Source organism: Macaca mulatta, chromosome 20 (assembly GCF_049350105.2).
Source record: "Macaca mulatta isolate MMU2019108-1 chromosome 20, T2T-MMU8v2.0, whole genome shotgun sequence".
NCBI classification, from domain to species: Eukaryota; Metazoa; Chordata; class Mammalia; order Primates; family Cercopithecidae; genus Macaca; species Macaca mulatta.
Window position 1 is genome coordinate 13,623,879 of NC_133425.1, and position 14,619 is coordinate 13,638,497.

General features: G+C 46.3%; 1 protein-coding gene across 18 annotated transcripts in view; it reads left to right on the forward strand.

Moving 5' to 3' along the window:
* The window catches only part of SNX29 (sorting nexin 29), a 657,788-nt gene that overhangs the window by 480,544 nt on the left and 162,625 nt on the right, over positions 1–14,619 (forward strand). For all 18 annotated transcript variants that reach the window (XM_077987279.1, XM_077987283.1, XM_077987295.1 and 15 more), the window contains one exon: positions 10,326–10,466. In XM_077987279.1, coding sequence (XP_077843405.1) covers positions 10,326–10,466 — 141 coding nt within the window. The remainder of the gene's footprint in view (positions 1–10,325; positions 10,467–14,619) is intronic.

Here is a 14,619-nt window from a genome sequence, read left to right on the forward strand (position 1 = left end):
AGTGAAAGAAAACCCATTTGTGTATAAATGACTATGGCTCACTAGGGCAAAGATCCATGCTCTCATTTTCCTCTTCCAAATCCGTAAGAACTGTAGATGACAGTCCCATGCTCTGAGCAGCCCCCGGTTCGTGTATTTGACATGTATCTATGAGGCGCACGCACAGACACACAGGTGACATCCTGCTTTTGTGGGATTGAGAGGGGCAGAACCTGTCAGATGCTCCCTGGCAGTGCTCTCATGGACAGGCAAATACACTGCCTGCATCCGCTCTGACCTGTCCATTCCTTCCTTCCTTCCTTCCTTCCTTCATTCTGTCCTTCTTACAAATTTAGTCCTGGGAATATATACTGAGTGTTTCTTTTGTACTTCCTTTGGATAAAATTGACGAGATTCGTGTCCTCATGGAGCTCATCCTCTGGTTGGAGGAGAAAGACAACTAACAGGTCTACCTAGCATGCCGCATGGTGGTCCGTGCTGGGGTCAGCCGTGATAGTTGAGCCAGAAGCCTCATGGAGTGTGGGGATAGGCATCGAGTCTCTCCAGGGACAGGGCATTCCAGACAGAGGGAACAGCTATGGCTCCGGCTCTGTGGCTCCACGCACTTCATCATCCTCTAGCGTCCCGGACCGGGCCCTGGATACCTCTGGCATCCTCTTAGGTCCCTCGTTCTCCCTGTTCCAGCTGCCCCAGCCTCCTTTCACTTGTCTCCTGTTACACAAGCCTCTGCCACATATCCCCTCTGCCCTGCCCTTTGCCCGACAGCTGCTTCCCTTCCAGGACTGTCTATTCTGACTCCTTTGTTTTCTTTTTTTTTTAGATGGAGTTTTACTCCGTCACCCAGGCTGGAGTGCAGTGGTGTGATCTCAGCTCACTGTAACCTCTACCTCCCAGTTTCAGGCGATCGTCATGCTTCATTCTCCTGAGTGTCTGGGATTATAGGCGCCCGCCACCATGCCCCGCTAATTTTTGTACTATTAGTAGAGACGGGGTTTCACCATGTTGCCCAGACTGGTCTCGAACTCCTGACCTTAAGTGATCTGCCCACCTCAGCCTGGGATTACAGGTGCTGGGATTACAGGTGTGAGCCACCGTGCCCAACCTCTGACTCAATATTTTGGTTCCAGATCAAACATCAAAGCTCAGCGAACCCAGCCCCACTCCCAGGCGTGGTGCCGCTGGCAGAACCAGGCCCCCTCCCGCAGCCCTCATCTCCCTTTGAAAGCCTGTATTCCTGTGGGTGATTATTGGCATCATGTCGGCTGAGGTCCCCGAGGACTGAGCCCTGGGAGGTGGGGATCCTGCCTGGTTTTGTTCTCCATGATAGCCCCAGGGCCCAGCCCTGAGCTTGGTATACAACAGGCTACCTGGTGGTGACTGAGGAGGTTCTGCCTGGGGGACAGTGGGGATTGCGAAAAGACACCTGGTTTGAGGAGGGTCTTGAAGGAGGAGTACACACCCTCAACCTAGCGCCCAGTTCTCATCATGTCTCAAAACTAATAAACAGCGCAGGCAGTGTCGGGGGGTTGGAAAGCTGGTCTTTGGGCAGTTCCGGCCATGCCACTTTCGGAAGCATTGAGTCAAATGTCCAGAGACAGTAGAGCATGGGCTGAAATGGAGTGAACATAATGTGTGCACCTCAGTTCTCTCCGAGTCACAGAGGCTGCTCTTCAGCTACAATTACTGTACTGGTTCCAGGTAAAGCAGAGACTGGCTGGGTCTCTGCCACATCCAAACCTTTACGCTACATCCTTCTTTCAAAGGTCTGTGGAATGGTGCTGGCAATTCTTAGTAAATAATGCATTTCCTCTTGTACTCGTCTGTCTCATTTACATAACACAGTGAACTGAGAAGTCATTTTTCTTGGGCTGAGTTATTCATCTTATTGTCGGCATTTGGCTGCAATAATATCCCTCTATCGGCACGGCCATACAGTAATTCAGGCATTTTGTTCTAGCAGTGAGGACACTTATAGTTAATAACACATGAAGCCATTTCATTAAAAGGAAAGTTTTTTAGGATACATTAACACAGGCCTTGAACCAAAACACAAATCATTTCATTCCCTGGCTATTAAGGAAGCAAAATGAATTGGGAACCTGAAACCATTTTTTGAAAAATCGTTGTTATCCTCATGTCGTCTGACTCTCTCTGCATTCAACAATCTGCATAAAGGGGATCGGGGTTTTAGAGAGTTGATACCACTTGTTTTTCTCTGAGATGGAGAAGATGTGGTATGGGCTTTGGGGGCAGCATATTACTGAAGGCCCAGTGCTAGTTCCGCTGCTCACTCCCTAGGGGATAGAGAGCGCATTTCTTAGTTGCTCCACGTCTGTTTTAAGGCATACAAAGTTGCAGGGCTAGCCCGGTGCAGGGTGGCTCACGCCTGTAATCCCAGCACTTTTGGACGCCAAGGCAGGTGGACAACTTGAGGTCAGGAGTTCAAGACCAGCCTGGCCAACATGGTGAAACCCCATCTCTACTAAAAATACAAAATTAGCCAGGTATTGTGGCTTGTGCCTGTAATCCCAGCTACCTAGGAGGCTGAGGCAGGCTGAGAATCACTTGAACCCGGGAGGCGGAGGTTGCAGTGAGCTGAGATCACACCATCGCACTCCATCTTGGGCAAGAAGAGCAAAACTCCATCTCAAAAAAAAAAAATAAAAAGAAATAAATCGCAGGGCTTTTGTGAACATTGTGCGTAACATGTCTGGCACATGACAGGTATTGTGAAATGGTACAACTTTTTCCGTATGTCCAAGAAAGTTCCAGTTAATACTAGTTTTCACTCTTGAATATTACAACATGCAGAAAAACGTATTTAGTTTTGAGGTGCAGGACTTTGGATTGTTAAGGAGTTACGTGAAGTTTGAAATGGAGAGGGAGGCATTTGGTCGATGCTGCAGGAAGCCGGACGTGTTGGTTCCACATTCGCTGTGTGTCAGTGACTGTTTTATTTCTGAGTTCTCGCCGCCTTCATGTCAGCGGGTTTCTCTGTGGGGTCTGATCCTTGCAGGGGTTTACAACATCCATCAAGTATCTCCTACGAGGTCCTCCTCCTAAAACAGCACTCTTGCCCGGGAACCTGGGGGCTTGTGTGGCAGGGGCTGGATAAATGCCCAGGCCGGCCTGCAGCCAGCAGAGAGGTGCACTGAGCTCGTTCTGAGTCAGAAGCGCGGGGAACGCTTCCCGGGTTTTGTTTTAGCACTCAGAAACCCACTGAAAAAGGTCATTTCCTGAACTCTGCTGTTACTGTTGAGTTTTCTGGAAGCAGAGGGGATGCTTAGCTGCCCAATCTACAGAGCGTGCTTTATGTTTGTGTTTCCCCGCCTGCCTAGCATTTGACAATTAATTAGGCATGGTAATTACCTGCTTTAATTTCATGATTGCATATCCTATAATTAGCCCTAATTCTGTAATAGGGAAGTTCATGTACACAAAGGCAGCCAATGATGAAGGTGATAAGGGTTACAATATTAACAGCTGCCATTGCTTATTGCCTGCCAGGCATGGGCGAGGCACGATACCTCACAACCACCCAGTGACATTGCACTGGCCTGTGTAACAGATGAAGAAGATGAGTCTCAAGGTGGGATGTCATCCCCAGGGTCACAGCAGCTGAAAAGGGAATTGTGAGGATGTGAACCCAGGCCTCCCTCCCTACACAGCTGTGCCCTTTCACGCTGCCATTCTGCCTCTTGCAGGAGCACCTGAGATCTGACATGCTTTGGGCTAAAGATGCCCATTCCTATGCTTGGCACACCCTCAAACCAGATTGAGGGCTTCAACCACTTAAAGCAAGCTTTTACATCTTCATTCTTTCTCTCTGTCTGCCTGACTCCCTCCCCACTTCTTCTTTTCCACCCCACTATGGGAGTGCATGTTTGTGCGTGTGTGTGTGTCTGAGATAAATTTTACCCTGGAACGTTGACTGCTTCGTTGTTAGATGTTTTAGTATGTGTACAAAATGTTGTCTCGAATACAATTGCCCAGTTCTCCTCCTCTCCCAAAGATTTAGCCTCTAGCACTATCTTCATTTATCCAAATGGAGACTCGAAGAGGTAAATTAACTTATCCAGGATCCCTTGTCTGGCAAGGGGTGGAGCTGGAATTCAAACCCATTTCTCTCTCAGGCCAGAGTCCAGTGTCTGGGCTCCCTCCTGATGCTGACATATGACGATGTGTGAGGTCCCCCTGGAGGTGCACCCACAGAGCCTTGGCACTGCCTCCTGCCCCATCTACGGCCTGGCTTAGACCTCCCCACCCCACGAGTTAGGGTGAAAGCTCACTCTCCCGAGGACAGTGAAGGCAGGGCTTTGTTGTGTTTTTGCTTTTAAATTCAGGATTAACGTAAATATGATCAGGTGTATAAATCTTAAGTTTATAGTTCAATTAATTTTACTTTAGTATAGACATTCATAACCACTGCCCAGATACAGATCCTGGATATTTCCAGCGCCCAGAAGGCTCCTTTGTGCCCTGCACAAGAATCCTTTCTCCCGCCCAAGGTCACGAAGACATTCTGCCATGTTTTCTCCTCCTCGCTTTATGATTTCACTTTTCACACTGAAGTCTATGACCCCAAAAGACACAAGTGCAAAAGCCACACATGTGAATAGTCATAGTTGCTTTATTCATCAAAGTCGCGGCTGGAAACAACCTCGATGTCCACCCCAGCAGAACAGGTAGATACAAACAGGGAAATATTCATGCAGTGGAATACTGTGCAGTAGTGCAAAGGAACTTGAGGGCCATACACAGCAACACAGCTGCATCTCACGTCCACAGTACTGAGTGAGAGAAACTAGACCCAGAGGAGCACTGATTCCATTTAGCTCAAGTTCAAAAACAGGGGGAAGGCTGGGTGCGGTGGCTCACGCCTGTCATCCCAGCACTTTGGGAGGCCGAGGTGGGTGGATCACCTGAGGTCAGGAGTTCAAGACCAGCCTGGCCAACATGGTGAAACCCCGTCTCTACAAAAATACAAAAATTAGCCGGGCGTGGTGGTGGGCGCCTGTAATCCCAGCTACTCAGGAGGCTGAGACAGGAGAATCACTTGAACCTGGGAGGCGATGGATGGTTGCAGTGAACCAAGATCACGCCACTGCACTTAATCCTGGGCGACGGAGTGAGTCTCCATCTCAAAAAAAAAAAAAAAAAGGGAAGAAATCTAGGGGATAGTGCCTAGCACTGCAGGAGAGCACTATTGATTAGAACAGGGCACAGGAAAGTCTCATAAGAACACTCTGGTAGACGCTCTTCATCTTCTAAAAAGAAAGCGTTTCCTTGAGACCTTATCTGTGCTCGAGCTTGTTCTGGATTCTGTTCATTGATGGACTGAAGTTTTTGCATTTTTTTCTCCCCTTAACCTCCCGTTACCTCCACTGTTATTCCAGACATTGTGAGGGTAATTCTTCTCAGTGGAAAAGAAATCTTCAGATTTGAACTTCCTCCTAAAATGAACAAGAGAGGGTTTGCCCCGATGCCCGATTACAGATATTACCCTCCGATTTAATCTTCTTTTGCTGAGTCGAGGAGATCCGACATAAAGTGGTTTTTTATTGCTTGTTTTAAAAGGGAACTTGGTTGTGTCAGAAGAGGTCAACTCTTTTCATCCCTCCGAGGAATTATTATCTTTACGGCTCAAGCGGAAGGAATTGGGGCTGATCAAACTTAATTTGGAGGGGAGAGGCTTCTAAAATAACAAACAAAACAAAAAACTTTTAACAATTTGGGGCCTAAGCCCTTTGAAATCCTTAGTGAAATAAGTCCGTGATTTGGTTAAGTATATATAATTCAAGGACAAGTTAATTTGCAGAGCAAGTTTCCTAACTTTGGATGTTTGGAGCATTGTTGTTGTGGATCAGCCATTGGTGTAATTTCGGGTAATTTTAATGGCATTAGACTGGATTCGATTAGATCCAAAGGGAGAGGCACAAATGAGGTGAGACTGGAACGTCTGATAGGAAGGAGGCCTTTTCAAGAACACGGGGTCTGCTAAGAGGTGCCTGGGCTTCAGGAGAACAAGGCAAGGGCTCCTGGTTCCAGCTACCCACATTGCTGGCCTGGGGTTCCTGGTGCCTTCAGGATTCTGGGTGACTGCTGCAGACTGCTGTTGTCAGAGATGCTTGAACCAGAGCAGCTCCATCTTGAATAGGGGATGGATAAGATGAGGCTGAGACCTACTGGGCTGCATCTTCATATGGCTGGGCATTCTAAGTCACAGGATGAGATGTGCAGTTGGCACAAAATACAGGTCATAAAGATCTTGCTGATTAAACAGGTTGCAGTAAAGAAGCTGGCCAAAACCCACTAAAACCAAGATGGCGACGAGAGTGACTTCTGGTCATCCTCACTGCTACACTCCCACCAGTACCATGACAGTTTACCAATGCCATGGCAACAGCAGGAAATTACCCTATATGGTCTAAAAAGGGGAGGCATGAATAATCCATTTCTTGTTTAGCATATAATCAAGAAATAACCATAAAAATGGGTAACCAGCAGCTCTCAGGGCTGCTCTGTCTATGGAGTAGTGGTTCTTTATTCTTTTACTTTCCTAATCAACTTACTTTCACTTTACAGTCTTGCCCTAAATTATTTCTTGCTTGAGATCCAAGAACCTTCTTCTGGGGTCTGGATCAGAACCCCTGGCCAGTAACACTGTGATAGAAAGTGTTAGAGGCAGAGGGCAGGGTTCAAATTCCTTATCTCCCCATCTACCCTGGGCAAGTGATCTGACCTCTCTGAGCCCATTACTTCATCTGAAAAGGGAGTGTTCGTACCATCGGCCTTGCAGGTTAACATAACAAAGGCTGGGCAGTGAGTTGTGTGAAGTGCTTGGGATAGGACTCAACACATAATAGGTGGGCGGATCCTGGGTGCAGATTTAGGCCTGATGAGTTTTAGGTACCTAGGGGATAGCACGACCTGGTCTGGAGTTTGTATCAGAAGTCCAGACTAGAGATACAGATTTTGGAGTCATTGGCCTAAACATGAAACGTGCAGGCATGGGAGTGCGCATGTGTGTTCCAGGAAGAGGCAGGGTGTGGGCAGGAGAGGAGGTGCCCATGTGGAAGGCGGAGAGAGAGCAGTTGGAGAAGAAGGGGGAGACTCAGGCCTCCAGGGAGCAAAACTAGTGGGCTTTTGCATGTCCTTTATGAAAAATGTAGAGTCAGAATTTATCACTCACAGGAGAGAGACTTGTTTTTATTATTACGTTAAAGAGGTTTTAAAGACGCGTATTGACATTCACTGATGCAAATTACAATGGCCATTCATCATTGGAGGCTTTACCCTGTAGGCTGTTCTTAACTCAGTAATTTTTTAAATTGCATTGATCTTTCTCTCACATCTCTAGTTTCTCTTGTGATGTATTACAGTTGCTGTATATCCTTGGAAGATGCTAGGGCCTGTAAAAGGCTGGTGAAGCAGTGCTCGTGTTTTCTCTACTTGGTTGCAATAAAGAAGGTGTACGCCCACGTGTGCTTGTCCCATCTGGATGTGACCTTTTGTTCAGTTGAGCTGACAATTGCAAGTCCAGATCTTTACTCATTCCTAACCCAAGTCCAGTTCCTCCCTGTCTGTAGGGGGGCCCGAGTGATCCCGGGCATAGCTGCACTGCTTGTATACCTGAATTCTTTCCATATCATTTTGGGTGGGAGATTCTGTTCTCAGCTCCATTTTGTAGACGAGGAAATGAATGACCAGAAAGGTTGCATGACTTGGTGAGTTTGTGCATTACATTGGGGTTCCTGAAATTGCCCACTTGTCAATCACTGGAGAAGCTTTGGTTGTTTCGGGGATTCCTGGGCCTCACTCAGGTTGTTAATGTAACCCACCCAGTGGCTGGTAAGATTTGGAAAGGACTGCCCCTCGCCACACCAGATCTTGGATGTGTTGGTGGAAAAATAACAATAATGAGTTCTTGATTGTTTAGATTGGGGGTTATCAAACTTTTTCTGTAAAGGGCCAGAAAAAATACTTTTAGCCTTGCAGGCTGCATGGTCTGTTTCAGCTTCTTAACTCTGCTGTACAGAAGCTCCTTGACTTATGATGGAGTTATGTCCGGATAAGCGCATTGTAAGTTGAAAATATCGTAAGTTGAAAATGCATTTAATACGCTTCACCTAGTGAACAACGTAGCTCAGCCTAGTCCACCTTCAGCCGCTTAGAACACTTAGATTCACCTATAGTTAGGCACAATCATCTAACACAAAGCCTACTTTATAATAAAGTGTTGAACAACTCATGTAAAATATACTGCACATCACTAGCCTAGAAAAAGGTCAAAATTTGAAGTGTGGTTTCTACTGAATGCTTATTGCTTTTTACCATTATAAACTGGAAAAATTGCAAGACAATTGCCATCCTAAGTGAGGGACTGTCTGTATTGCAAAAGCAGCCAAAACAAATGAATGTGGCTGCATTGGGCCCATGGGCCATAGTTTGCCCACCCTGATCTAGAAAATTAGTATTACGTATGATGACCAGAGAAGTGATTGAACTTGCCACTCTCCAAGGGATGTTTGGACTTTTATAAGAATATATCAGAAGCAGGTATGGGCCATTCAAGATATATAAGGTGACAGCCAGGCATGATGGGTCACGCCTATAATCCCAGCATTTTGGGAGGCCAAGGCAGGCAGATCATCTGAGGCCAGGAGTTAAAGACCAGCCTGACCAACATGGCGAAACCTCGTCTCTACTAAAAATACAAAAAATTAGCCAGGTGTGGTGGTGGGCACCTGTAATCCCAGCTACTCGGGAGGCTGAGGCAGGAGAATTGCTTGAACCTGAACAGATGGCTACAGGAAACAATGACTAAATCAGGCAAGTTATGGGAACAACATGCTGTATGCAATTTTCCCCAATATCAACAGAGATCCGCAGCCCAGTTAATAGCAGAGATGCATTTTCATGTTTCTGTCATGTGTGTATTGCAGCACTAATAGCAGAGGTTGCTGAGATCATGCCACTGCACTGCAGCCTGGGCAACAGAGTGAGACACTGTCTCATTTAAAAATATATATATATATATAGGATGAGAACTACATTCAGCTGCTCATACAAAGACCCCTCAAACGTTACCTTGAACAAATTAGAGATGAATATTTCTTGTTTGTTGAAGAAGCCTTGAGTAACTGATCTGATTGTAGGTTTGGTGATGTGATGTCGACAATAATGGGATGACATTATTGCTCCTTAAGGTCATCAGAGACCCCGGGACTTCTGTAAACTTGACAGGCATTCTGTTTCTCCATCTCACTCCATCAAAAACATCTATCCATTCGTTAATTGAAACGTTGGGTGTGATTTGAGTCTCTAGTCCTTCCTCCTGTTCAGAGAATAATGTGAGACATTCTATGGTCGCCATACCAGAGTTCGAACACATAATGTCTGTGTTCGGAGTTGATGGGTGGCTTCACGTAGGAACAGAATTTATCACTCACATTAGAGATGCCTCTGTTCATGGTCATACAGGTTTTAAAGATGTGTATTGACATTCATGGAGTATAAATTACAATAGCCCTTTATCCCTGGGGACTTTTCTCTCTGGGCTGTTCTTAACTCATGTAATTTTAAAAAGTGGATTGATGTCTCTCCTCCTTCTCTATTTTTCCTTGTGATGAAGTCGCTACTTGCCCCTGGAAGGTGCTAAGGCCTGCAAAAAGCTGATGAAACAGCCCTCACATTTTGTGTCCCCAGAGTATTCTCTAAGGAGTCATAACTTGATTAAAATGAAGAAATTCTATGTCCCGGTTATGCTTATCCCATCAGGACATGGCCTTCTGTGTAGTGGGGCAGATTTCAGCTCTGGCCCCCTCCCTTCTTTCTGAAACTGAATTCCACCTCGTCTTTGTGGTGGTCGGAGTGGTCCCAGGCACCAGCGCATTGCTCTACAAACCACCTTTGGAGTGAGGTGCTGCTTTCAGCTCTGTTTTACAGATGAGGAAACAAGTGGCCACAAAGGTTGACTAGCCTCTCACCGGCAAGCTGTTAGTGCTGCAATACACACATGACAGAAACATGAAAATGTATCTCTGCTATTAATTGGGCTGTGGATCTCTGTTGATATTGGGAAAATAGCATACAGTATGTTGTTCCCACAACTTGCCTGATTTAGTCATTCTTTCCTGTAGCCATCTGTTCAGCCGGCACCAATGAGTCCCTGCTCTATGCCAGGAACTGGGCATCCAGTGGTGTGTAACACAGATGTGACTCCTGCTGCAACTGGTTTTCTTGGGGAAAGCATTGCCGAAATCCTACTCCTTTATAATAAGGGTTTTAAAAGGAATTTACGTTTTCTGTCTCTTTCTTGACAGGTCTACATCCGGATAAAAGACGATGAATGGAACATCTATCGCCGGTATACAGAGTTCAGGAGTTTGCACCACAAGTTACAAAACAAGTACCCTCAAGTGAGGGCCTACAACTTCCCACCCAAAAAGGCCATCGGAAACAAGGTACCGTCCCACGCCGGGAAGCTCACTTGTCACTGCCTGCGTTAAAATGGATTATTTATTCTTCTTCTTTAGTCCGTTACTTAAAAACACATGCTCCTTAAAGAAAAGTTGGCGGATATAAGAAAAAAATAGAGAAAAGAAATAGCCACTCATAATTCCACCACCTAAAGACGGTCACCATTACGTCGTGTGTGTGTGTGTATGTCCTCTCATTTCTCTAGGGCAAGAAGTTGGAAAACATTTTCTTTAAAGGGCCGGAAAGTAAATATGTTTGGCTTTGGGGACTATACTATTTCAGAGGCAAATACTCATCTCTGCAGAGGTCCTGTGTAAGCCCCCATAGACAGTGCAGACACAAATGAGCATGGCTGAGTGCCAATAGCATTTTATTTTTAAGAATAGATAGCAGCTGGATTTGGCCTGTAGGTTAGTTTGCCAGCCCCTGTTCTGGACCGAAAAATGCTTTTCTAGTTTTCATCCATCGTGGTCATGATGTTCACTTCAACTTGTGACTGTGGAGTCGAACTTTCTCGGAGGAGTTTGTTGTTGTTGTTGTTGTTGTTATATGTTTATTTGCCTTGTGAAGGCTAATGATTTAAGATGACCCAGTTTGCCTCTGTGTATTCATCCCGGTACTCTTGAGGAAGGAGGTGCTAGCCCTCTGCAGGCTCGTTGGTTGATTAGTATTATTTACTCAGCAGTCATTAACTGGGCACCAATTGTGTGTCATTGTGCAAAGGGCTGGGTCCAGCCCTGGAGAAGACAGACCCGTGTCTAGACCTGGCTTGGAGCCCTGTCAAATGGTCAGCTTCAGCCAGGAGGCATCATGATGTCACTCCTCATGTTTGCTTAGGGAAGCGGTTCTCTGTCATGGCTGCACTTTGGATCCCCTGGGGAGCTTTGAAAACCACTGAGGACTGCCTGTGGCCCACTTCCATCCCCATTCTGATTTATCTGAAGTGAGGCCTGGGCGTAGAGGGGTTGAATAGTTGTCTATTGAATAGTTGTCTAATAGATTGCACTCTGCGGCCAAACTGGAGAACCTTTGGCTTAGAGTCAAGAAGGAGACAGAGGCACATCATCAATTTCGGTATGTGTTCAACAGTTTGGCAGGGACCGTCCGGTTGGGAGGTAGAGCGATGACCTTTCTCAGGACGTGTAAGACATCGGGCGTTGTATTGAGCATGATCTATCTCTCTGCCATGGTCGTTCTCAAAGTGTGGCCCCAGCCAGCAGCAGCAGCAGCAGCAGCCCCTGGGAGCTGGTTAGAAATGCACGTTCTTGGGCTCACCCTAGACTTGCTGATTCACAAGCTCTGGGGCTGAGAGCCTGCAGTCTGGGTTGAACAAGCCCTCTAGGTGATGCTGTTCATGAGGAAGTATGAGGACTGCCCTTCTATCTTTTGACAAAGCCATGTGGCAGATGCCATATGGGGCGAATCCCTAGTTTCTGTCTTCAGGAGGTACCGTGCTAGGATTTCCTTGACCTTTATCCCAGAAACACAGAGCAAGAGTTTCCATAACCCACTCCTGGCGCTTGGGAATTTCATAGGGAAATCTGTTCCCGACCCTTACGTTTACATGTGTGTAGATTTCTACGTATAAAACAGATTGAAACCTGATCACGCCAAGGTCTGCTCGATTTGAACGTAAACAATTACAAAGCAAGTTTATCCCAGGCCCAGAATATATTTGTCCTTCACTTTTCTGTTGAGGAAAAGTAGAGCTGAACCGCTACACATGGCAGACAGAAACTCTATACTTGTTCGTAGCAAGGAGTATAAGAATTCTTTTGAAAAGAGGAGAAAATTATATATTGATTTAATCTAATGACCCGTAGGCTCATACAAACCTTGGGACTCATTCGGAATGTCCTAAAATGTCATAAAACAACATGCTGCTAACCAGCGTATTATCAAATTATAAGACATTCTTATGTGCAAGAAACACGAACCTGGAGTGGCCGTTCCGTGACAGCCTCTTCGCAGAACCTGCGTGCGTCTTGTGCTAAGGGAACGCCATTGTAGCACAAGGTGGAAATGAGGGGATTTGGATGAGGAAAAGTCTTAGGTTGTGGTTTTACACTGTCCTGACTTAACATTGTCCAGGGGTAAATCCTGACTTAACATTATCCAGGGGTGCATGGGAACTGCAGCTTTAAGCAATATGACGTATTGTGTTATGAAATGAACTTTAGCATGGACAAATTGATACAAACAAGACTTCGGTTCCTAGGGCATAAAGTACTGTATTTAGCTTAAAGTCTTAGTTTCCAAGAACCTATCACCAATGTTGAGTCAACACTTGCTATGTTAGTTTCCTCTTGCTGCTGTCACAAATCACCACAAATGTAGGGACCTAGAACAAATTTATTGTCTTACAATTCCAGAGGTCAGATGTCCAAAATGAGCATCATTGAGCTAAAATCACGGCGTCAACCAGGCCTCTTCCTTCCGGAGCCCCAGGAGAGAGTTCATTCCTTGCTTTTTCAGCTTCTCAAGGCCACCCTCATTTTTGCCTTGTGGCCTTCTGTTTTCAAAGACATCACTCAGCCCTCTGCTTCCGTCATCACAGTCACATTTTTCTCTGGTTCTGACCCTCTTCCTCTTAGAATTCCCCTTTGATCACATTGGGCTCACCCAGATCATCCAAAATAATCCCCCTTGATCTCAAGATCCTTTACTTAATCACATCTGCTGAGTCCCTTTGGTCATGACAGGTTCTGGGGATTTGAGTGTGGACGTCTGTGGGAGCCATTATTGCACCCACCACATGTTAGACATTGCTCCATGCTTTCCCTGCAGCCTTGACTCCTTTCCCACCTCCTCCCTTCTTAAGCCCCCCAGTTACACAAAACTTAAGACAAAGCAAATCTCACCAGTCCTGAAAACACTGGATTCGAGTTTAGCGAGATGAGGCTGAGCCCTGAGGAGTGGGAGGGTTTTTCTGGAGTTGGGTCGTGTAGAAAGAGAGCATGAAGATGTCGTGGGTCTCTCCTGTGCAGGAGCTGGGAACTGTGTTGTTGTTGTTTGGTTGGTTTTTTGGAGGCAAGGTCTCACTCTGTTCCCAGGCTGGAGTGCAGTGATGCGATCTCGACTCACCGCAACCTCCGCTTCTGGAGCAGGGAACTGGGTCTGCTTCATGCTGTCCACCCTCATCCCCAGGCTGGAGAGACGATCTGCCCCTGCTAATCCCAGGGCTGACTCCTTACAGCGGTGGACCTTTCCCCTGTGAAGCCTCTGTCCACTGAGCAATGTGCTTTTCTCCCCTCAACATAACCCTGTTTGCACATAAACAAGCTTGGGAATAAAAGACACCATCTTAGTGGGCTTGGCCCAATAATGACCAGCGGGTACGAGTGCACCAGCTGGCTCTTAACCGGATTTATGGTCCTGCTCCCCGTGGTGGGGGTGGATCTGACCGCTCAGGTCATGAGCAATCTTGGGGCCACAGCTCCATTTCTAGCCTGTGCTGCTTTTAACTTTTAATTAGTTTTTAATAAGCTGGTTGAACTATGATTGTCTTTTATACATACATATATATATACCGAATCTTGCTCTGTTGCCCAGGCTGGAGTGCAGTGGCACAATTTCAGTTCACAGCAACCTCTGTCTCCTGGGTTCAAGTGATTCTCCTGCCTCAGCCTCCTGAGTAGCTGGGACTACAGGTGCCCACCACCACACTTGGCTAATTTTTGTATTTTTAGTAAAGACAGGGTTTTGCCATGTTGGCCAGGCTGGTCTTAAACTCCTGATCTCAAGTGATCCACCTGCCTTGGCCTCCCAAAGTGCTGGGATTACAGGTGTGAGTAACAGGAGGGGCCATACCTGGCCCTGTGATTGTCTTTGATTCCTTTTTTCTTTTTCTCTGCATTTGGCTAAGACATACACACTTCCCTTAAATCCACCTTAGCTGCTACTCAGGACAGATCTGAGTGATTCTTCCCATTTCCAAAGGAGGATTGAGTCAAGATGCAGAACCTTCGACACCCAACAGAGGCCATTGGTGAATTTATTTCAAGGCCCAGCTTATGCTAGTCCCACTGGGCCTAATAACTCAGGACACCTGCTTTAATATCCCAAGGGCAAAATCTCTGGAGTGTGTTGATTCTAAATTGACCCAGAAAAACTTGCCATGTCAGAATCTTTTCTTTG